General features: G+C 45.0%; 1 protein-coding gene across 1 annotated transcript; it reads left to right on the forward strand.

Annotated features, from left to right (window-relative positions):
- The first annotated feature begins 14,258 nt into the window (after nt 1-14,258).
- Nucleotides 14,259-24,904, forward strand: LOC137355567 (keratin, type I cytoskeletal 13-like). Its single transcript, XM_068020821.1, has 8 exons — nt 14,259-14,852; nt 17,873-17,955; nt 18,528-18,684; nt 18,989-19,150; nt 20,362-20,487; nt 23,036-23,256; nt 23,443-23,510; nt 24,625-24,904. The coding sequence occupies exons 1-8, from the start codon at nt 14,421-14,423 to the stop codon at nt 24,648-24,650; spliced, it is 1,275 nt and encodes a 424-aa protein (XP_067876922.1). The 5' UTR covers nt 14,259-14,420; the 3' UTR covers nt 24,651-24,904.
- Nucleotides 24,905-25,216: the final 312 nt, after the last annotated feature.

Consider the following 25,216-nt stretch of genomic DNA (forward strand, 5'->3'; position numbering starts at 1 on the left):
CTAAGGATACTGGATGTTTATATTTAAATGTGCAGAATAAGCTTTTTTTGAATTACGCAATTTTTCCTGCAGTTTTGCTTCTGGATTTCAATCCAGCATCCATACTTCACATTTTACCAGCTTATTCAACTTTGGCAGGCATCACCAATCATCCACCAGGAGATCACTAAATAGTGGTCAGGCCTGACCTTGCAGACTTGTTCCTGCCCATCCCTCCTCTGGCACCACCTGCCCACCTGCCGTCCTTTTCCGAGGCCGAAGTCTTTTTTCCACATGCCTTCAGGAAGGGTTAACGAAGAACAATCCGGAATGGCAGTAATACCAAAATAAACACAAGGGAACAAATTTAAGGTAGGTCTTGAAGGCAATGTCAGTCCAAAGGCACGTGCTTAAAGGAAGCACCTTTGGTCTCCTATGCAAACAAAGAAATACCGATGAATTCTTTAATTCTTTGACCCGCCAGTCAAAACATTACCTGAAAGGCCTCCCTGGTGACTGACTGCAACAAAAACTTGCATTTATCTAGCGCCTTTAATGTAGTAAACCGTCCCAAGATGCTTCACATGGGCACTATCAAACAAAATTTGGCAGCCAGTCTCATAAGGAGATGACCAAAAGCTTGTCAACAAGGTAGGTTTTAAGGAGTGTTTTAAAGGAGGAGAAAGAGGTAGCGAGGCAGAGAGGTTTAGGGTAGGAACTCCAGAGCTTAGTGCCCAGACAGCTGAAGTCACTGCACCAATTGTGGAGTGATTAAAATTGGGGATGATCACTCGACCAGAATTGGAGAAGCGCAGATGTCTCGTCGAGGCAAGTATGATGTGGAAGATGGTCCATGTTTGATTGCCAGTTTATGCTGCTGAGGATATTATTATTTTCCTTAACTTAGGTGGACATAAAAGATGCCATGACACTTTCTCAAAGGGCCAAACACTTATTCCTCAATCAAAATCACAAAACAGAGCAACTGCTCATTCATCCCATTGCCATTCGTGGGAGCTTGCTGTGCAAAAATGGGCTGCCACGTTAAATTAAACAGTGACTGCATTTCAAAAGTAATCACTGATCGTGTAGCACTTTGGGACACCCTGAAAATGTGAAAATTGTTCTCTAAATGCTTGTGCCATTTTACTTACTCATCCTCTTCCTGGTTTTCTTCCCTCCTCTCCTGAAGATGCTGATTTGTATCGGGGTGTGTTCCACTTTACAGCTCTCCCATATCTCAGCCCAAATTTCTCCAGTCTTTCTCCAGAGACTGAAACACTAGGCATCGAACACGAGGCTGTTCTCTACACTGCCTCCATGGCTTGATGGTCTCCCCAAATGGCGCTCTGAGACCCCTCCACAGTGTATAAGTGGGGAGAATGTAGAACCTCACTGTATTATAAATGGGCACTTTATATTCAGGAGGGGCCCAGCTGCATATCCCTTTATATATAAAACAAGAGCGACACAGAAGTTGTTTCAGTGCAAGACTCTCGGCCCAGCTACCTTCAGCTGTTTCATCAATGACCTTCGTGCCATCATAAGGTAAGTAGTGTGGCTGCTCGGTGACAACTGCACAGAGTTCAGCTCCGTTTGCAATTCCTTGGATAATGAAACAATCCTTGTACCCCCTTCCCCCCCACCCCCCCCAGCCCACCTGACCCCTACCCCCACAGCAGGATCTGGATAACATCCAGGTTTGGGCTGATAAATGGCAAGTAGCATTTTCAGCGTCCAATGACCATCTTCAATCAGAGAGAACCTAATCACCTCTAAGTGGCATTCAATGGCATTGCCATCTGTGTTGTCGGGTTCACCATTGACCAGAAAACTCACCTGGACCAACCACTTAAGTTCCACAGCTACTGGAGCTGCTCAGAGGCTGATTATTCTGTGGGGTGTGGCTTGTTTTCTGACTGGTCAGCTCATTGCCATTGGCCGCATGCACGAAGCTTGGCGCAACACCACCTTGCCGGACCTGGATGAAGTGGACAATTGGATGGGGCTCATTGCATGCCCTCCGATCCCAAAATGTAGTTGACCTGGGATAGATTAATGCTGGACTCCAACACCCCTGCACTCGATGAACACAGAGATCAGCAAATAATGTAACTAACATAAGGGCAGCTCACACTGAAGCTTGATTCTCGCTGCACTCACTATGAATAAATGGCAAACTCTACTGCAAGTGAGTGACAAGTATTTGGACTAATGGGTGAACAACAAAGCCAATACTCCTTCCAGCAGCATCTTGCTGCCAATTCTTTTTTTCCCCCAGTTATGTTGAACTCATTCCAAACCAAACAATATTCCATTTTGGAATCCACAAGCCAGAGTGATAGTTCACCCACTGCAAAGTCCCACAAACAGCAATGTGATGATGACCAGATAATCTGTTTTTATGATGTTGGGTTGAGGGATAAATATTCATCAGAACAGCAGGCAGAACTCCACTGCTCTTCTTCAAAATATTGTCTTGGGATCTTTTGTGCCCACTTGAGAGGGCAGATGGGGCCTCAGTTTGACATCTCATCCAGATGACAGCACTTCTGGCTGTGCAGCACTCCCTCGTGTACTGCACTGGGAGTCTCAGCCAAGTGCTCAAAACTCTGGAATTGGACTTGAACCTATTGACCTCTGACTCTGGAGGAAACTGAGCTCAAAGGAGGGTTGTGGGGTTGGGTGGTGAGTGGTAGTGAGCCTGAGGAAACTAACGCTCCCTCTCTTTATGCTCTGCAAGGGGCATTCCGAATTGGATAATGTCAGTTGTCAGGGGAAGAGGTCATCAGTCACCTGGCGGTTGTAGGCAGACACATCTCCCTTGCTGACAGTGCAGACATCGTCACTGAACGATTGGAAAGATCCGGAGATGTCCCCAAGGCCCACAATGGCCGTCACCTCCACTGGTAAGGCCTTCCGAGGAGTAAACTGTAGTTACTGATCTTCCTTCATCATTTCACACAGGAGCAAATTGTTTTTGTAGTGAAGTGCAGTATCCCATGGCTCACTGGGCCACACTGTTGCCTCTCAGTCAGAAAGTTGTGGGGTCAAGTCCCACTCCAGAGACTTGAGCACAAAATTGACGCTGACACTCCCAGTGCAATACTGAGGGAGCGCTGCATTGTTGGAGGTGCCATCTTTCAGATGAAATGTTAAACCGAGGCACTCTCAGGTGGATGTAAAAGATCCCATGGTTACTCATTGAAAGATGAGTAGAGGGGGATGGGTGCTATCCCCGAGAGCCTGGCCAATGTTTATCTCTCAATCAAACTCATTATAAAAACACAAGTTATCTGGTCATTATTGCATGGTGGGATCTTTCTGTGTGCAAATTCACTGCCACGTTTCCTACATTACAATAGTGACTACACTTCAAAAGTAATTCATTGGTTGTAAAACACTTTGGGACACCTTGAGGTTGTGAAAGCTACCTTAGAAATGTAAATTTTCCTTCTCCGCACACATTGCTCCTCCATCAGGTCCGGTATGAGTTTTGCACTCTGTTCTATACTCTTTGGGAGTGATGGGCCTAATAGAGTTTATGTTGCATTCTCCTGCTGTGCTGCTTCACTTGCTTGACCTCCTGCTTCTGCCCTTCCCATTCCTCCTCTATTAAAATACGGAATAGGGCAATGGCCATTTAAGAAGGCCATGCTACTCCTTTGAGAACATCGGGTTCCAAACAATAAGGGAGAAAGGAATAGAAGGTTGAGGTAACAGAGGATGGATAAGGGCAGTATAGTTGATGTCGTGATTATGGACTTTCAAAAGGCATTTGATAAATTGATTTAAAGGGACAGTCCACATGAGTCAAATTCAAAGTGTCCTGGCCACAGTTGCTGACTTTAAAGTATTCCTCGGCCTGGGCTGATTTGAGGGCTTAAAAATGGCCATGCCTACACACAATACTCCAGATGGTGGCTAATTCACTAAGCCGTAGAGTTTAAGCCACTTTATAAACATCTTGCTTCATCACACTTGCTTTAACACACACGCTGGGGTGTATTATTTGAGACTGGGGAATCATTATTTTTGTTGATTGACTGGGAATATGATGCACCATCCTGCTTAGTGTCTCCATACCTCGCTACTGAGAAATCCTGTCGAAAAGCAGATTCACAGTACCGAGGGCCTTGGAATAAAGGAGTTACATTCGGAATCAGTGCAAACCCAAATTCTTGCTGTTAGGTAATAAACATGCGTAGTCATGCAGCAGTTAAATTTCTCTCCTCATGCTTAAATCACTCGGGCACATCCAATTCATTTTAAAAGGGGGACATTGGTTATCCGGAGCCCCCATTATGCACAGAATCAATTATCAACAAAAAGCATTCATTTCTGGCATGGTCTGGCTGACAGATATAAATTTTGATGGTGGCTTTCTGCATGCACATTTAGGAATGATTCACTGATAAATGGCATGACAGGACAAGTCATAACTGAGAGCCAAGAAAGATACAAACATTAACAAATCAAAAAGGAGTGGCTCGCTGGTTTCCTTCCAAAAAATGCAAATTAAGAGTAGAATTGTACATGATATGTTAAAAATTAATGGGAGCCAGAGGGGAAAAGCCTTTCAAATATGGACTGAGCAAGATTTAAGTTTTTTAATAAAAGCAAAATACTGCAGATGCTGGAAATCTGAAATAAAAACAAGAAATGCTGGAACCACTCAGCAGGTCTGGCAGCATCTATGGAAAGAGAAGCAGAGTTAACGTTTCGGGTCAGTATCCCTTCTTTGGAACTCAAGAGGCCAGCATTTATTGCCCATCCCTAATTGCCCTTGAGAAGGTGGTGGTGGGTTGCTTTCTTGAACCGCTGCAGTCCATGTGGGGTAGGTACACCCACAGTGCTGTTAGGAAGGGAGTTCCAGGATTTTGACCTAGCGACAGTGAAGGAACGGTGATATAATTCCAAGTCAGGATGGTGTGTGACTTGGAGAGGAACCTGCAGGTGATGTTGTTCCCATGCATTTGGAAGGTGCTGTCTAAGGAGCCTTGGTGCGTTGCTGCAGTGCATCTTGTAGATGGTACACACTGCTGCCACTGTGCTTCTGTGGTGGAGGAAGTGACTGTTTGCAGATGGGGTGCCAATCAAGTGGGCTGCTTTGTCTTGGATGGTGTCGAGCTTCTTGAGTTTTGTTGGAGCTGAACCCATCCAGGCAAGTGGAGAGTATTCCGTCACACTCCTGACTTGTGCCTTGTCGATGGTGGACAGGCTTTGGGGAGTCAGGAGGTGAGTTACTCGCTGCAGGATTCCTAGCCTCTGACCTACTCTTGTAGCCACGGTATTTATATGACTACTCCAGTTCAGTTTCTGGTCAATGGTAGCCCCTAGGATGTTGATAGTGGGGGATTCAGCGATGGTAATGCCATTGACTGTCAAGGGGAGATGGTTAGATTCTCTCTTGTTGGAGATGGTCATTGCCTGGCACTTGTGTGGCACGAATGTTACTTGCCACTTATCAGCCCAAACCTGGATATTGTCCAGGTCTTGCAGCACTTCTACACGGACTGCTTCAGTATCCGAGGAGTCACGAATGTTGCTGAACATTGTACAATCATCAGCGAACATCCCCACTTCTGACCTTATGATTGAAGGAAGGTCATTGATGAAGCAGCTGAAGATGGTTGGGCCTAGGACACTACCCTGAGGAACTCCTGCAGTGATGTCCTGGAGCTCCGAAGTTTGACCTCCAACAACCACAACCATCTTCCTTTGTGCTAGGTATGACACTGACAAGCGGAGAGTTTCCCCCCTGATTCCCATTGACTCCAGTTTTGCTAGGGCTCCTTGATACCATACTCGGTCAAATGCTACCTTGATGTCAAGAGCAGTCACTCTCACCTCACCTCTTGAGTTCAGCTCTTTTGTCCATGTTTGAACCAAGGCTGTAATGAGGTCAGGAGCTGAGTGGCCCTGGTGGAACCCAAACTGAGTGTCACTGAGCAGGTTATTGCTAAGCAAGTGCCGCTTGATGGCACTGTTGATGACACCTTCCATCACTTTACTGATGATTGAGAGTAGGCTGATGGGACGGTAATTGGCCGGGTTGGACTTGTCCTGCTTTTTGTGTACAGGACATACCTGGGCAATTTTCCACATTGCAGGGTAGATGCCAGTGTTGTAGCTGTACTGGAACAGCTTGGCTAGGGGCGCAGCAAGTTCTGGAGCACAGGTCTTCAGTACTATTGCCGGAATATTGTCAGGGCCCATAGCCTTTGCAGTATCCAATGCCTTCAGTTGTTTCTTGATATCACGCGGAGTGAACCGAATTGGCTGAAGTCTGGTATCTGTGATGCTGGGGACTTCAGGAGGAGGCCGGGATGGATCATCAACTCGGCACCTCTGGCTGAAGATTGTTACAAATGCTTCAGCCTTATCTTTCGTACTGATGTGCTGGGCTCCCCCATCATTGAGGATGGGGATATCTGTGGAGCCACCTCCTCCAGTTAGTTGTTTAATTGTCCACCACCATTCACGGCTGGATGTGGCAGGACTGTAGAGTTTAGGACTGATCCGTTGGTTGTGTGTCTTTATAGATAACTCTTGGTCCATCTGATATGGACTAGTTTTGGTTGGACGGGAATTTTACAGAGTATTTTGTTCCCCATTTCTGCCTCTCCCAGCAGATTACATGGTTGTGATGGATGAGTGGGAAAGAGGAAGTGTTTAGCTATGATTATCCAGGCATCATAGTGTGGGCCAAGCTTGATGGACCATCTGGTCATTTCCTGTCCGTCAATTTTGTATGTTCCCATATGTGTGTCTGATTAGTGCAGGAGATTAAGGAACTGGCTGAGGTGATGGTCAGAAGGACAAGGGACTGGTTCTTTACATCCTAATAAATATCTTTTGAATTATAGTTACATAGAGAAACATGGCAGCCAATTGTACACAGCAAGAACCCACAGGCAGTAAATTAGATACTTTTTTGCATGCTTTAGTTTGACAAAAGAATGTTCATCAAATACTACTATGGAATTGATAACATCTCACTAAATAAGTAGACAGTTCCCCTCATTGAAAAGCCACCACCTCTGACAGTGCAGCACTCATGCTTGGCTATATTGGAGTGTCAACCAAGTTTATTTGCTCAACTCCGGGAGTGGGCTTGAACCCAAACCTTCTGACTCGGAGAGTAGAGTGCTTCCAACTGGGTAAAGCGGGCACTTGAGTAGACTGAACAGTGCGGAAGATTAGTGGGATCGAGCAGTGCAAAAGGTTCATAATAAAGAATGTGTTTCATTCTCCTTTTCAGAATCATCCCAAACAATTTAATATACAATGAGTTCCGAAGAAGGGTCACTGACCCGAAACGTTAACTCTGCTTCTCTTTCCACAGATGCTGCCAGACCTGCTGAGTGAATCCAGCATTTCTTGTTTTTGTGTGTGTAATATACAATGAAGTTTGAAAGGCTATCATTATTTTGCAGGCAAACATGACAGATATTTTGCACAAAGCAAGATTCCACAACTAAATGAACAACCAGTTGAGCTACTTCTAATGGTTGTTGCTTGAGGGAAGAAAATTGACCAAGGAATGCAGGTGAACGCCCTTGTTCTTGCTCAATAAAGCACCATTGAATCTTTTGCATCTACTTGAATGGGCAGAGAGAAGTCCGCTGGTGTTAACCATCAAGGTTCACACATTGACAACCACTAATTGAGGGGGTGGTTTGTGAGAGTTAGGCAAATGTACCCCAGCAAGGAATCAGTGTCTCCATGAGAGAGAGGGGGGAAGGAGCCAAAATTTGGAGGGAAGTTCTTCATAAATTTCTTCTGCTGTGCCATATCATTGCCAGACTGTGGCAATGTTGCTCACAGCTCACTGGAATTGTTTGCAGACACAGCTCCTGACTGAACCCCACAGCAAATGGAACTGTTGACTTACTTAAATCTATTGATCTGAGATAACCCGAGCTTAAAACCCTGACGCTGAGAATTATACGTGTGGCCTGTGCTCATTGCGCTGTGCTGTGTTTGTGTAGGTGGTAGTGTGGTTTCTTTGCACTCAATAGTGCAGTATTGAGACTGAACATTGTTTGCTTTGCACTGCACAGTGGAGTTCTACTGTAAACACAGCGTATCAGGGCACAACTAATCTTGCCAATCCTCCAGGATTGCCCTGGAGATTCCAGGAATTGAAGATTAATGTCCTGGACACTGCTGAGAGCAACAATACCCAGGAGAAAAATCCTTGGGGGCAATAAAAAAAAGATTAAAAAATAAATAAATAAATATTGAACTCTTTTGCTTACTAGCTGTAAAAGTCTTGAACCGAGAGTCAAGAATCATCCAATTGGGTGACAATGAGTCTGTTTGCTTTCTGATTGGCTGTGGGAAGGTAGGGTGCCGCGAGGATGGATGTGTTGGGTGATCAGTGGTGGCAACATGGGGTTTGACTTTGTTAACGGAAAGGAAAAGTGGGAGAGATGCATAATGATGGTTGAATTGATAATCGCTTTACACTAGAGACTAAAGTCAAAATGACCTTCCACAAGGTGGGCAGCTGAGATCACAGGTGATTTTTCTCCTGAGGGTGCGGGTCATGGAGACACCGGAAGCGAGTCCTGTTTCCATTTGGCTGTTCGGCAGGTGGCTGCACGCAATCTAAAAGCGGACAGACCCCCATTTAAGGAACGCGAGGCACAGGAGCCCCCCAGTTAAGCAGCACAAGCCGAGGGGGCTGTCCCATCCCTGGCCCAAGGTGGCAATGCGGCCCAGCAAGGTCGACGTCAGCTGATTCCGCGGCAGGTGCCAGTGCCATATTTAAAGGGCTGCCAGCCCTGCATTTATTGCTGCCGGAACAAAGGATGACTTCCTGTTCCTGCTGCCTTGAGTTTTCCTGCTACAGCTGCCTTGATCCATCATGCTACTCTGCTCCCCTCACTGAAAACTCACCGGAAGGCAGCACCAATAATGACAGAAGGCAGACCCCGGGTGACCCCATGGTTCAGCGATGCCTCCCTGCAGGTTTTCTTTCAGGCTGCAGGGGCAAGGTGGGAGGTCCTCTTCCCCAGTGACAGGAGGAGGAGAGTGCCCCGCCTCACCATGCAGACCTGGATAGAGGATGTCAGCAACCATGGGGTTCCCCCCCCCCGCCCCCCCAAAAGCTGGATCCAGTTTCCCAAGTGCATCAATGACATCATTCAGTTTGCCAAGGCGAGTACTCCAGCCCTCTTTTCCCTTTGGGGCTGGTATGTGGTAATGTGAGAGGGTCCGTTTGGCGCTGAGGCAGCGACTACACAGTTGGTGGCAAGGGGGTGAGGCAGCAGTGTATGCTGTCAGAGGCATGGCTGCCTTTTGGTGAGAAAAGCCCATCTGTCATTGCTGACCCCCGTCATCTACAAGGCACAAGTCAGGAGTGTGATGGAATACTCTCCACTTGCCTGGATGGGTGCAGCTCCAACAAGACTCAAGAAGCTCGACACCATCCAGGACAAAGCAGCCCGCTTGATTGTCACCCCGTCCACAAATATTCACTCCCTCCACCACTGCACACAGTGGCAGCAGTGTGTACCATCTACAAGATGTACTGCAGCAACTCTGCAAGGCTCCTTAGACAACACCTTCCAAACCGGCGACCTCTACCAACCAGAGGGACAAGGGCAGCAAATACATGGGAACACCACCACCTGCAAGTCCCCCTCCAAACCACACACCATCCTGACTTGGAACTATATCGCCGTTCCTTCACTGTTGCTGGGTCAAAATCCTGGAACTCCCTCTCTAACAGCTCTGTGGGTGCACCCACACTGCACGGACTGCAGTGGTTCAAGCAGGCAGCTCAGTATCATCTTCTCTAGGTCATTAGGGATGGGCAATAAGTGCTGGCCTTCCCAGCGATGCCCACATCCAATGAATGAATAAAAAAAAACATTTCTCTCAAACATTTGAACCTAGGTGGTGTTGTGTTCTCTGGGGCTTAGCTCCACACATCGCTTTATAATAAAAGTAAACCCACTGTTCTTCACTCAGTATATTGGCCTCCTGCCAACAACCTGAAAGTCCCAAGTTTTGTGCTGCTTGCTGGTTATAATCCAGCATGTTCTTGACTGATGCAGTCAACAAGTTGTGGTCTGACGAATTCTCTTTGTTATTTTAGTCAGGTCCTGAAAACCACTGTCAGTATTAATTGATACACAGGCTAGGTTTCTATCTGCCTAGCCTGACCATGCTTGCATTTGGAACTTGTCTGAACAATACTCTTGTTAATTTTAAACACCGTTCTGCTTTGATAGTGTCAACCGCACAGTCTTTTCGTTTTAATGTACCAACAAAGGAACCAACCATTTATTGTAGGAAACTGCCTCAAAGTTGGTGGGATCAAACCTAGTTGGGAAGAGGATGGAAATTAGACTGAAGCTATGATTCCACAAATTGGTTCTAAGGAGGATTTAGAAGACCAAGAGAAATATAGCAAGGAAGAGAGGGGTTTAGGAGGAGAGTTGCAGAGTGTAGAGGCAAGATGGTTCAAGGTTCTTGTTTTGGTAGAGTAAACTAAATTTGAATGCACAGAGAAAATAATTGGGCTGGAATGCATTGGTGGAACGTTGGAGGGAATTGATGGAGGAGGTTTTAGGGAAGGTTGAGGGTTTTGAAGTCAAAGTGCTGAGGGATAGGATGAAGAGTGGGCTGATGCCCAGGGTGGTTCTGGGAGGAAGAGGGAGGAGTCACTGGCCTTGTCTGTCCTGGTGAGGTCGTTGAACTTCTTGCAGACTTGTTCGCCATTCCAGGGGATGAGAGTGTTGACACTGTCCCCAGCACTTAAAAAAAAACCACAGGTGACCGGCCATTGTCTCATTGCTGTTTGTGGGATCTTGCTGTGTGCCAATTGGATGCTACATCACAACAGTGACTGCACTTCAAAAAGTACAGCAGTGACTGTAAAGAGCTTTGGGATATCCTGAGATCGTGAAAGGCGCTAAATAAATACAAATCTTCATTCTCTCTGTGTCTTGAACAGCTGCACACCTCCATCATACACTGTAACAAAGCACAGAACATATACACATCACAAACTGCTGCACAGACGACAGTTTGAAACTCTAGGGCCATTGTTCATATAATGGGGTTTGCTAATTGTGCGGCAAGCAACATCAAGGGAGTATACATTTATCTGATAAACTGGAAGATAGATTTAACACAGACTAACCTAAAAAATGATTTGGATGAATTGTTGCATATTTAGTCTAATTTATGGGCAGTGAGTTGCCAAAAAAGTTGATGTTCAAAGACAAATACTTCTGACACAGAAGTAATTACTTCACCCAAAATTGGGATTGGACCTGGTAAATTCAGGGTCATCATTCCTCAGTATAGGAGTCATGATTGTCGCAGTTAACCCCACTTGGTTTGAGGGAATACAAACTTAGTCATTGCGGCACAGAAGGGGGCCATTTGCCCCATCTAGCCCATGCCAGCTCTCTGTAGAGCAAAGTCCAACCAGTCCCATATCCAGTCAGTCTCATTCCCCCCACCCCCCGCTTTCTATCCTCATAGCCCTGTAACTTATGTCAATGAGAAACACAAATGTACTAATTGATGGGACCAGCAGGTCCACCAAGTCTTCCCCTCACCACAATGCATCATGGCAAAAGCTTCTTGTCTTCTCTTCTTGTCCACAGCTGTGTAATCTCCTGGGAGGGACAAAAAAAGGGAAATAATAAAGGGAAAAGTCCTCTCCAATCCCCTAAAGGAGAGTGAAACCAGTCCTGGAGCACACATGGAATATCAATACTGCATACCATCAGCTGCCCAAGCCACATGCAGACATCAGAACAGGAATCCACAGGCGATGAGCTGCTGAGCGTGAACACATGTTAGTTTAATACTCAATATATACACACTATATATACACACACACACTAGTGTATCTCCAGCATTTACAGGTGCCCCATGCCCAGCTCTCAACCAGCTCCAGCTGGCAAGGCAGGTGGGTGACTCATACCTGAACCTCCACCATCTTTCAGGTGAGATGTCAAGCCAATGTAATGTCTGCATTGTCGCTGTAAATGATCCCGTGGCATTATATGGAAGAAGAGCAGGCAGGTTCTCCCCAGTGTCCTGGCCAATATTTATCCATCAACCAACATGGCTGATTATCGAATCATTTATCTCATTGACGTTTGTGGGAGCTTGCTAGGCAAAGAATTGGCTGTTGCGTTTCGCTACATTACAACAGTGACGACACTTCAAAAAAAAAAGTGCTTCAATGTCTGTAAAATGCTTTGCGATGTGCTGTTGGTTTTGTAAGGTGCTGTATAAATGGAAGTCCTTTCTCTAACCTTGTTCTGTGACATCTACAATGCAACATTGCAGCTTAATGTAGTGATATTGCTGCATGCTATATTGGGAGTGTTAAGGTACCAAACAGATGAGGTTTGAAAGGCCCAGATGGACTCCTCTTGGCCTGGTCCTCTCTTGGGTTCCTCCGTGCCAGTCCAACTATCTAGATCCAAATGTTTTTCCAATTCAGTGCACAGCTGATAGTTGACTGAACATTACCAACCATAAAAAAAAATTATTTCTGCCAAGTAACTGCAGTTAGCAACAAACAGTTCCGCACAGATTTTTTTTTTGGTTGCCATAGCAATGCTTGTAATATTGCTATGTTTGTACCTAATGTAAACACTTCATGTGGGAATAATTTGGCTGAGGAAGTGATTAGGATTTGGCCATCCTTGATTCAAACTTTAGTGCTCTGTTCTGCTGCTTTGAAATCTGCTGCTCAATGAGGAACTGAGACCAACGCCCCTAAGGTATTAATCCTTTGGGGCTGTGCTGAGTTCGCTGGTTCTAAGCTAGAGGGTACCTGCAGTCAGCTTCACTGCCCTCACCCTCACCCTGCCCTGAACTCAATTCAGTCGAGGGGTTCCTGCTCCTGATTGTGCATGGTCGAGCTGCCTTCTGAGGAACCTCCGGGACATGGACAATGAAGATGAAGGATGGCTGTATGGGCTTAATACTGGAGGGTTGCTACCACCTGTGAAGACCTTCCTACAACACTCATCTTCTGGAGATGAAAGGGAAACTTTGGAGGATGAATAAAAAAAAACTCCTTTAAGAACTGAAGAAAAACTGAATAACCCGAAATATTACATGCTTTTATTCATTCATGGTGTGTGGGCATCGCTGGCTTTGCCAGCATGTTGAAAAATACGTTTCTATTTACAGAGATATCTGGCAAGGGAGTCAAACTGCTCTGATTAAGTGCATGCAGTTTTAAAATTTCTTTTAAAACAAGCACTCCCTTCTGTCCCATCTGTCTGCTTTAGTGACACAATAGGTTAGCCCTGTTGTTAATGGGGATTGGGGCGGCCTGTCTTAACAGCAGGGCCTCATTTCAGTCGAACAGTGAAGACTCCAGTCTGACAGCCAAGTCAGACTGACTGCCTAGGGTTGGGAGTTGAAACAAGCCAGGAGGTCACAGTTGGTAGATCTGCTTGAGATCGCTGTGGGGGAGGGGGTTGATTGAAGGTAAGGATTTTCCATGATCAGGTGAGGGGTGACTTTGCCTGTGACCAAATTGGGGGGGAGCGGGGAAGATGTCTGGCTGTGGTAGGGGTGGGGGAGAATGCCAGTTTCCGCCAGGCGGGCTCAGTTAAAATTGAGCCCGTTATCTTTCAGTTAGCCTCAGCTCAGTTTAAGTATTCATTATAGGCATCAAGATCGGCGCAGGCTTGAAGGGCCGAATGGCCTGTTCCTGTGCTGTACTGTTCTTTGTTCTTTTGTTCTTTGTAGCAGGAGGGCTGATTACCATCAGAAAAATTGAGTCCTAATTGACAGGGGTTTGTGATAGTGAAGATAAAATTAGGGATGATCCCTTACTATAGCAGCATTTTAAAAACCTGTCCTTTTCGTAGCTGTTCCCTAAGTGGATCTGAAAGGTGATGGGACTGTGACTACAGGACCACTCCCGGTCATAATCTCCACCAGACACATTTAAAGCAGACAACAATAGATCCTCTCCCTCAGTCCAGGAGGGACAGGTAGGTTACCTTGTTGAACAAGGTAAAAATTTTCCTCTCTCTATTCGCCTTTGGCAAGCTATTTTTTTTAAATAATTGTTGCTTTGAAAAAATTTGCCTCTGTCAGCAATCGTGAAGTAAACAGAAGACGGTGGGATGGGAAGGGATTGAACGCTTTGCTGTCAATCATCTTAATGGGTGGAGATCTATGGAATCCAATGACAATAGAGGTGGGCGGTCCAACTGCAATCTCTGGCCTTATAAATACTGGTGTAAATAGCAGGTGAATGGGATGCTTGTGGAGTCAAAGCCAGAGGCATTCACAGTTTGAAAACTGCTAGTTTGCAGTCCGATTCATGAAGCTGTAGCCTTAGACTACAAGTCGTGAGGGAAGTTTTAGCAAGCCAGTGGCTAAAAGTTTTCTTTTTCCTCAAAGTTTGGTAAAACCCCAGTTAAGTGACTATCATGAGTTGTAGACAGTTTAGTAGCTCCTCCCTGCAGTACTCATCAGGGAACTCTAGCAGGAGAAGTTATGGGGGTGGAGGATATGGGGTCTCCAGTGGTAGTTACTCATCACTGGGCTCAGGGCTCAGAGGATATTCAATGGGTGGGAGCCTAGGGGGGAGACTAGGACAGCATTCCTATGGAGGGCTCTCGGGAGGCTCGTCCTCCCTGTCAGTGTCAGGAGTATCAGTGTCAGGTGGCCTCGTTGGCAATGAAAAGGAAACGATGATAAATTTGAACAACCGACTGTGTACCTACCTGCAAAAAGTTAAGGACCTGGAAAAGGCGAACACAAAGTTGGAACTGCAGCTGAAAGAGTTCCAGGTTGGGAAGGTTATAACGGGGATTGACTACGCTGCTTATGATGCAGTGATCAGACCACTGAGAGAACAGGTGAGAATGCATTAAGGCAACTCTTTACAGGTGCACAGTTTCATCGCATTTTCCTCTTTTTAATTTCATCATTGATTTTTGCAAGTCTTAATTACCCCTTCCCATGGGGGGAGGGGCTAATTACTGGGGTACTGTCCAGTCTGTGCAATGTAGTTCTGAGTTGCACTCTGTACAATTGATATATGCAGCTATCTGCTGGGATTTTACCTTAAAATTGTGCCCTTAGGATATTAGTGCACAAATGTTTAAGACAATCTTAGAACAGTTCTGGAGGTGGATTTGAACCTAACCCGCCCAGCGGGGAAACCAAACGGATTGGCTAGAGCATGGGTTTTGCAAACCCGACCCATTCATAACAAGAGTAAAATTAGGCGGGGTGTAAAAATCAGTGTTGATCCTATCAGTTTCTCGGTGGGTGGGTTAGGTGGAAATTGTACCTTACCGTGTCAGCTATTGCCTTAGTGATGTTAACCTGTGTATGTGGATCAGAGAACTGTACATAATCCCACTCAGACTGGTAGCTGCAGTATAACTGGAGCATTTATAACAAACAGTTTCTGCTCTACAGGCAATGCTGATGAAAGGACCAAATGCTGCTTTTATACCATCTCTCCACTCGCTTCGATTGCGTGTCTGCAAGTCAGGATAAGGGATTCAGTTATTAGTGCTAACACAGAAAGCTGTCTGTCTGACACTACTCTCCTGAAACCTAATCGACAGGAGTGCTAGTGTCAAAGGAGCTCCAATCTAATAGGGAGGCAGCATTGTAAAGTTACTGTCTTGTAAGCCTCTTTGTTTACCATTAAGAGTGACTGCAATGACTCCATTGGTGGCTTGGAAACATGTTGCTTTTTTTTTTGTTAATTGGAGCTTAAAATTGCTAAAACATGAAGGTATTGTCTCGTCACCACAACAATACAGCATGCTATGACAACCAGGCTTCCTTAAAAGGTTTGTCTTTTATTCCCCTCCCTCCATTCCTAAATTAATTCACTCACACAAGAGTACAATACCACAAGTGCTGGCTGTACTTTAGTGCCCAGGCCAGGCAGCCACACGTCCCGTAACAATGTAGGTGGGCTATTCAACTGTGAGAAGCATCACATCGAAGTGCTAGCATATCCTCGTCCTAGCAGGGGTAACTGCAAAGTGCTCAGAAGTAGGAAAGCTAGCTGCTTCACCACCCTCCTTCTCCCACCCTTCCCATTCCAACTCAGGGGGCTCTGAGGATAATAGTGTCACCCATACCACCCCCCATGCCTTAGCTGAGAACCCAGACCAAGGATTGAATCTGAAACCTCACTAGTCCGTTCCGAACTGGATAGAGCAGTTACTAGCTTGAGTCATTAGAAGAGCTTGCCAGAGAATGGGTTGTGAAAAAGAAAATCAAATAATTCCAGTTCAGTTACATTCCACTCACTCAAACCTAACCCTGTATGACTATAAAAGATTTCATAGGGTCTAAACATTTCTAGAAATTACAGACATCTGTTTTCAAACCAGCCTTTGTTTAATAGTTCCGGCTCTAAACTAAATTGAAAATTGGAATTAATTTGCAGTCAGACCTGTTTTAGATCAATTCCTGGTTTAAGAAAGTTCCTAATTTGTTCTTGGCTTTATTTCATGATTCAGTATCCCTCCGGTTCTGTGAATGTAGATCTATACTTTTTGTTTGTTTTTCACTCTCGTATTCAGGCCTGCATCTCTGGGTGGGGCACGGATTACATTAGAAGTGAAGGGGGGGAAAAAATCATCTTCACAATGGGACAGTAACTCCCTGTCCCATGGCTCCCAGCCAGACGGTCAATCAGAGGGTGTGCAGGGCAGTGATGGGGCTACAACACTTTAGCCCCAGTCCTACCATCCTTGCTCAAAGTGAGCACAGCTCAGAATGTGGGAATGCAGGAACTCACGAAAGGATCGAGAATGAGAGGGCACAGATTTAAAGTTTTTGGTAAGAGAAGCAAAAGTGACACGAGGAAAAACTTCTTCACGCAGCGAGTGGTTAAGGTCTGGAATGCGCTGCCTGAGAACGTGGTGGAGGCAGGTTCAATTGAAGCATTCGAAAGGGAATGAGACAGTTATATGAAAAGGAAGAATGTGCAGGGTTACGGGGAGAAGGCGGGGGAATGGAACTGAGGGAATTGCTCTTTCAGAGAGCTGGTGTGGACCTGATGGGCCGAATGGCCTCCTTCTGCACTGTAACGATTCTGTGATTCACCCAGCCACAGTTGGTGGGTAATGTAGAATTGGAAGTTGGATATGGCTAAAACAAATCAGATAAAGTCATGGCATACTTGTCAAGATTTGATGAGGCAGTGCAGGTGTAACAGCCAGGCAGCCTCTAGTGCTGTCACCTACATTAAATATTACAAAAGTGCAGGATAGAACTTGGACAAATTCAATTAATTAGTGAAAAATCCGGAAATGAAAGCTGGTCTCAGTAATGGTGCCACGAAACTATTATCGATTGTCATAAAAACCCATCTGGTTCACTAATTTCCTTTAGGGAAGGTAATCTGCCATCCTTACCTGGTCTGGCCTACGTGTGACTCCAGACCCACGGCAATGTGGTTGATTCTTATATAATAAAAGCAAAATGCTGCGGATGCTGGAAATCTGAAATAAAAACAAGAAATGCTGGAACCACTCAGCAGGTATGGCAGCATCTGTGAAAAGAGAAGCAGAGTTAACGTTTCGGGTCAGTGACCCTTCTTTGGAACTCTTCGGGAGAGTCGGTTGACTCTTAGCTGCCCTCTGAAATGACCTCGCAAGCTACTCAGTTGTCAAGGGCAATTGGGAATGGGCGACAAATGCTGGCCTTGCCAGCGACGCTCACATCCCATGAAAAAAAAAAATTAAATAAAAACATAGCTACCCTTAGCGCACAAACACATTACACCTCAAGAAACCTCCTGCAAGCACCAATTCAAATAACATCTTACTCTACATCATTACGACTATACATTACTGAAAGTCTGCACACTAGAGCAGTTTACCCTTTCTGCTTTTGCCTTCAGATTTTGGCGATTCACCTTGGAAATGCTCGCCTGGCTCTGGACCTTGACAATGCAGCTTTGGCCGCCAAGGACTTCCAAAATAAGTACGTGTGCTATTTCTTAACTTGTCTAACGACATTTCACTAGTACCTACATTGTTTTTAAAAAAAGGTAACTCTTGGGATGTAGGCATCGCTGGCAAGGGCAACATTTATTGCCCATCCTTAATTGCCCTTGAGAAGGTGGCAGTGAGCTGCCTACTTAAACCACTGCACTCTGTGCAGTAAAGGTGCTGCCACAGTGCTGTAAGGTAAGGACACCCCAGTGATGATATTCATACTAAGTTGGGGTCACTCAACAGGAATCACTGTGGAGCTGTTGCTTCCTCCTCGTGTCGATCCACAGTGGGCGCAGCCCATCAAAAAATCAGCCCATGTAGCTCCTCCACGTCTGCCCCCTGCATTGTCAACGTGTTGGGGATGGAATAAGGAAGAGGCGCGACAAAATTAACAGCCCGTTAATCCTTAAAAGTGGATTCTTTGGCGACCACTTCTTTTGAAACATGCTTGTGTGCCATAGGATTCAAATAGTTTTCATATTTCGCATATGAATCAGGATAGCTGTTGCTGTGGTTCTTGTTCAGGTTAAGCAAGAGACTTTTCTGTCTTCAAACTAGATTTGAAAATGAGTTTAACATCAAGCAATCCGTGGAAGCTGATATCTTTGACATCAAAGCACTGAACAGCGACTATATATGTAACATCAAGGATTTGGAAACCGATATAGTGTCCGCAAAGGATGAGCTTACTTTTCTGAAGAAGAACCATGAGGAGGTAAGCTAGGATTCATTTTTGTCTGGCATTCCTTTATTTCTTTGGTGTGGGACCAACCATCAATGTCCAAGGGTCATCGTTGCGGCACAGAGTAACGAATTGGAGTCCATCATTGATCAATTATCAATTCAATCACTGTGTTTAGCCCATAGGATAGGGGTTCAGAGTTGGAAGCTGGTACAATCTTGAACTTAGCTAGATTTTATTGTCTGCGCTTGTAAAGAATATTCATCAGTCTCAATGTTTTAAGTATCTAGAAGAGAAGAAATGCCTAACACATTTGTAATGTTCATTCTCTTTTTAGGAGCTGGTTCAACTGAGGCAGCAGGTGGCTGGCACTGTCACTGTGCAAGTGGACTCTGGTCCGACTGTTGACTTTACCAAGGCACTGACTGAAATCCGGGAAGAGTATGATGCCATATGCACTAAGAATAAAGCAGACCTCGATGCCTGGTACCAAACACAGGTGAGGTTCCTCTTTCAATGTCCCTTTCAAGTGAAGGATTTTGTGTGCTCCAGGTTACCTGTATAGTGCAGCAGATCAGCATAGTCCTCTCAGTCCAGAATGGGATAAGGTACAAATCCAATCTCAGTCAACATAGTTAGTTCTGAACATTATGTCCAAGGTCTTATTGAACTATTTTGCTGGACAATCTTGCAGATTTAAAGTTGGAATTTTACCAGCCCTTTGGAGATGGACTGGGAGGAGGGAGGGGTGGTAAAATGGTGGCGGAAGATGTTGGGAGGGAAGCCCAGCGTGTTCCCGCCACCAGGGGATATTCCCAGTGGCAGGAACAGCAGCAGCTCGGTTGCCCCCTGATCAGCGGCGAGCGGCCATTTTACCAGGATGCTGGGATTTTCCGAGCATCAGAATGGCTCCACACCGCTTGTTGAGTCCACCTGCTTTATCGAGGTGGCCTCCCAGCGACTTCCTGGCGGGGGGAGCTTATGGCCCAAGAGGGGCCCCCCGTGGCTCCAAAACCACTGCTGGAGGGTTTCCCCTTCCGGTCGCCAGGGCCTGCCTGGCTCCGGCACATCAATAACTCTCACTGACCCTTCGAGAATGCCTCAACATGGAGACACCCTCTCTTTCTCCTTTCAGCCTCAGCAGTGGCCATGTCTCTCAGTTGCTCTTCAGAGCCGCTGGTCCCCTCATTCGCAAAAGAGAAGGAAATCTGCCATCCTTACCTGGTCTGGCTGACGTGACTCCAGACCCACAGCAATGTGGTTGACTCTTAACTGCCCTCTGAAATGGCCTAGCGAGCCGCTCAGTTCAAGGCTAATTAGGGATGGGCAATAAATGCTGGTCTTGCCAGCAAAGCCCACATCCCATGAAAGAATAATTTTAAAAAAATCATAGTCAATAGTCAGAATGATTCCAAAAGGAAATTGGATGGCTACTTGTAGGAAATAGACTTGCAGGGCTGCAGGGATCAAGTGGGTGAGTGGGACTGACTGAATAACTCGGTGGAGACCCAGTATGGACTCAGAGCCAAATGGTCTCTGCCTGTGCTGTAAATGACTCTAAAGATTTTCAGCAGTCTGGGGCTGGCTTTGAACCCAGGACCCAGAGATGGAAAATCAGTACCTCATTATTCTGAGATCTTTTCACATCTCCCAAGGTGTGGATTTGCAGAGGCTGAGTAGTCATAATTAAATCTTTCCTTCTATTTCAAGATCGAAACACAAACAGTGCAGACTGTTCAAGTTAACCAGGAAGCAGAAGGCTCAAAACTCCAGATTACGGAGTTACGCAGACAGGTTCAAAACCTTCAGGCTGAGTGCGAATCTCTGCACAGTGGGGTAAGTCCATGTGGAAAGTAAGAGTTAAGTAAAGACTGTTCAACTGACTGAAGATCATCTCCCTGGTACACAAACTTGCCTATCATAATATCTAATTATAATGCGAACAGGCCTTGCACTCATTGACCTCTATTGAATCCCTGGGAAGACTGTGGCGTAGTGGTAATATCACTGGACTAGTAATCTAGAGCTGAGGCTAATGCTCTGGGGACATGGGTTCAAATCCCACCACAGCAAATAGCAATATTTTAATTCAATGAATAAAAAGTATGGAATTAAAAAAAAAAAATCAGTCTAATGGTGACCATGAAACCATTGTCGATTGTTGAAAAAACCCATCTGGTTAGCTAATGTCCTTTCGGGAAGGAAACCTGCTAGTCTGGCCCACATGTGACTCCAGACCCACAGGCCATTTAGTTCAAGGGCAGTTAGCGATGGGCAGTAAATGCTGGCCTCGCCAGCGAGGCCCACATTCCACAAACGAGTTAAAAAAACAAATCTCCTAACACCTTAATTTTCAAATTCTCATCTTTGTTTCCGAATCCCTCCATGGCCTCACCCCTCCCTATCTCTGTATTCTTTTCCAGCCCGACAACCCTTTGAGATCTCTGCTCTCCTCCAATTCTGGCGTCTTGCGCATTCCTGATTTTCATCGCTCCACCTTTTATGGCTGTCTAAGCCCTTACATCTCTCTGCTTCTCTACCTCTCTCTCTCCTCCTTTAAGATGCTCCTTAAACCCCAGCTCTTTGATCAATTTTTTGGTCACCTGTCCTAATATCTCCTTATGTGTCAAATTGTCTTTGATTCCGCTCCTGTGAAATGCCTCCGGATGCTTTACTGTGTTAAAGGAACTATATACAAATAAGTTTTTGTTGTCTCAATTGCTTTGCCAGGTACGTTGTTCCAAACATTTCTCACTCTTGAAGGAAAGAGCTTTTGCCTGATATCTAAGAGTGTGAGAAGTTGGGTGAGGGAAATTTCTTTATGCAGGTCATTACGCAGCCTGAAATGCTTTACCCACAGTGGGTGGTTGAGACTGAGATTATTGTACCTTTCACAGGAAAAATAGGCAAATATTTAAAGCAGCCACAAATAGAAGGCTGTGGAGAGAGAGCAGGGCAGTGCAATTAGCTTTGGATTGTTCTAAGAAAGAGCTGGCACAGATAAGATAGGCCAAATGGCCTCATCTCTGCCATAAATGTCTACCTGTTCTAAAATTGACTTCTATATAATTTAGTTTTATGTCCTCTGATCCTACTTTGAAATAATATTGATTTTTATGGCATCAACACAGAATTGTAGAATGAAACCCCGCAGATGAGGCCATTCAGCCTGTCATGCCTGTGCTGGCTCTTTGAAAGAGCTATCCAATTAGTCCCACTCTCCCTGCTCTTTCCCCATAGCTCTGAAAATGTTTTATCTTCAAATGCTTATCCAGTTCTGTTTTGAAAATGACCATTGTATCTGTTGTCAAGCAATGCATTCCAGGTCACAATAACACGCTGTTAAATATTAATTTTTTATACGTACATCGATGGGGTCTCCAAATTAATGCCTTCTCAGTTAATGGTAACCTTTCTGTGTAGCCCATGTCCTTTTACTTTTCTTGCTTTTGTTTGTCTTTTCTGATCCAGAGCTTTTGGTAGTTAGTAGTGAGCATTTAAAAAAAAACAAAGCTTAGATACACTGGGATCTATGATATATGTATATATATATATATATTTCTCTGCAGCACCTGTGGAAGAGCCTGTCACTCCAGAATTGGCCTTTATAGCCACTCCAGGCGCTGCTTCACAAACCACTGACCACCTCCAGGCGCTTACCCATTGTCTCTCGAGATAAGGAGGCCCAAAAGAAAAAGAAAAAAGAAAGATATATATATATATATATGTATATTGACAAATATATGAATAGGAAGGGAATAGAGGGATATGGACCCCGGAAGTGCAGAAGGTGTTATTTTAGGCAGGCATCAAGATCGGCGCAGGCTTGGAGGGCCGAATGGCCTGTTCCTGTGCTGTACTGTTCTTTGTTCTTTGTTCTATGTATGTTTAAAAGATACAAAAATACTTCAAATATTTCACCTAGTAAATTGTTTTCCCTTAAATTGTGAACCCTTAACTGATGTGAACAAGGTCTAACAGCCTTGTTACCAGCCTGGTGTTTGTGGCCAACTCGTCACAAATCCTAACTGACATCTTGCTCAACAGACACTCTTATACCCTTCAGAAGGTTCGTTGGCCAGTTGCCACTTCCTCTCAGGACTCTGCATTCCTCCATCTTCTTTGAATGACAACAGGGTAAGAGAATGACATTGAACAGTAACCCAGACGACCTCCCACAATCTGGTTGGCCAGGTTCACGTGCAGTAACAATACTGCCAAGGGGCCATAGGTGAGGGGAGGGGGGGGGGGGGCGGGTAGGGCGGAGGGGGAGGAGGGGAAACTGGATCACGATTAAGATTCAAGGGCTCTCAGGTCTACCCTAGATCCCTTGAGCATGGTCATGACACGGAAACGATTTATTTTTCTCCCCTTCAATTTGCAGAATTGTTCCTTGGAAGCCAGCATTCAAGGGATCAATGATTTATATAGCCAAAAGCTTCAAAGTCTGCAGGACTCCATTTCCCAACTAGAGTTGGAGCTGACCACCGTGAGGAATGACATAGTGCAGAGAGCTAAAAATTATGAGGCACTGCTCAACATTAAGATGCAACTTGAGAAGGAGATTATCAAGTACCGGGAACTCATCGAAGGATCAGCAAGCAGGTTCAGTAGCTACACTAAGTCCAACTCAAATAGGGGTATCACTAATGCACTTGATTTTGGATTTGCTGTTTATTAAACTTCAAAGGTGCTGCATGTATTTTTCCCTGAATATAGCGTTAATTCCTAAAAACAAATGTTGTTTAAAGTAACACCAATGTTTTATAATTAATCGTATTTTTTTTTTAGTTCCAGTCAAACAACTACAGGGATAATAGGATCTTCAGGGGAAACCACGACTACAACAATAAAAACTGGTGAGCACTCTGTAAATTCGTATATGTAAAGCTATGGCATGACACCATATGAAAAATGTGAGTTCAGGGTTTTGTAAAATTCTACAGTCAGGCGGTTTTCTGTTTTCATTGGGGCCAGGTAACCCCCAGTGCCAGCCTCAATTGTGAGTGGAACTGCTCTGTTCTCCTTTATAGTAGAGAAGGTTTCGAGGAGATTTGATAAAGGAGTTGAAAATTATGAGGGGCTATGATAAAGGAAATAAGGAGAAATTGTCTCCACTGGCAGGAAGGTCAGCAACTAAAGGGGGTAGCTTTAAGATAATTACCAAAAGAACTAAAGGGAGTTCAGGATTTTTTTACACAGTGAGTAGTTGTGAACTGGAATGTGCTGCCTGATAGGGCGGTGGAAGCAGATTCAGCAGTAAGTTTCAAAAGGGAATTGAATAAATACTTGAAAATGAAAAACTACAGCGCTCTGTGGAGGTACAGGGGGAGTGGGACTAATTGGATAGCTTTTTCACACAGCCAGCAAAGGTACAGTTGGCAGAATGGCCTCTTTCTGTGCTGTAAGATTTTATGCTCGAGTATGCAGGTAGCTCTTCCATGTATTTATTGCAGTAACAGAGACCTGACTCCAGAAGGCCAGAAAATGATCAATGTTAACTGTATTTATAATGGATATGAGATTAAATGTAAGATAAGTGGACAGGGGAAAAAGCCTCAGTTGGGAAGCTGTGGAAGTCACTTCTGGGGTTACTGTTGAGGCAGAAACCATGTCGACATTCAAAATTTGGATAGCATAGGTGAATGGAGGAAATGACGTTGAAGGGGTAGGGGAACAAAGCAGTTAAATGTTATTCTAGCTGTTTGCTCAAATGGCAACGCAGACTGGTTGGGCTGAGTGTCCTAGTTTCTGTGCTGTGAGCTCTAGTTTGCAAACGATACAAAGTGATGGGGAGTTTACCGTCAATGGTCTGTGACCCTCTGATCTACATTAAATTATTGTTCCTCTCAAGTTAGGGGATGTCTTCCCACCATGCCCTGGGATATTCCTTCTCTTTTAGTTCCAAGTCACCAATCTTGACTGTGAGGAGTGACCAGATGGTCATAATTAATTTCCCTTCTTACTTTCCAGAAACTCGCACTGTGAGAGCATTCTAACGCCTTTGAGGTTCATCCCAACGCATCTGGATGACCCGAGCTGCTCATCTTGCTTGCATTTGGACAACAGACTGCGCTGTTGACCCATTTAATGGCTTCTCTAAAACTGGTGTCACTCGCTGACTTGCTTTGACATTTAATGGTTGGGGTTTCCCTCATGCTTTGGAAGGGCATCTTGCTTCCTTTTTGGTGAAATTCTATCTGTAACTGTAATGGGAAATTGCTTGATAGTGGTTCGGGAAAAATATTAATAAAGCATTTAACTGCATTTGATGGTGTATGTGTATTTATTTTACGACAAAAAAACATTTATATAGCACCTTTTAACATAGTAAAATGTCCCAGATGTGTTATGAAACAAAATTGGACACCGAGCCACATAAGTTAGTAGGTCAGGTGACCAAAAGCTTGGTCAAAGAGGTTTTAAGAAGCGTCTTAACAGAGGAGAGAGAGGGTTAGAGAGGAAATTTCAGAGCTTGGAATTTAGGCAGTTCAAGGCATGGCCTCCAACGGTGTAGCAATTAAAATCTGGGTGCACTAGAGGGAAGAATTGGGCTAGCGCAGAG

This window comes from Heterodontus francisci, chromosome 43 (genome assembly GCF_036365525.1).
Source record: "Heterodontus francisci isolate sHetFra1 chromosome 43, sHetFra1.hap1, whole genome shotgun sequence".
Taxonomy (NCBI): domain Eukaryota; kingdom Metazoa; phylum Chordata; class Chondrichthyes; order Heterodontiformes; family Heterodontidae; genus Heterodontus; species Heterodontus francisci.

Excerpts from the sequence above, each read along its gene's own strand:
- LOC137355567 (XM_068020821.1), top strand. The coding sequence starts at position 14,421 with ATGAGTTGTAGACAGTTTAGTAGCTCCTCCCTGCAGTACTCATCAGGG. Across the intron at positions 18,685-18,988 it reads TGAAGAAGAACCATGAGGAG|GAGCTGGTTCAACTGAGGCA; the intron begins GTAAGCTAGGAT and ends TTCTCTTTTTAG. Across the intron at positions 23,257-23,442 it reads ATCGAAGGATCAGCAAGCAG|TTCCAGTCAAACAACTACAG; the intron begins GTTCAGTAGCTA and ends TTTTTTTTTTAG.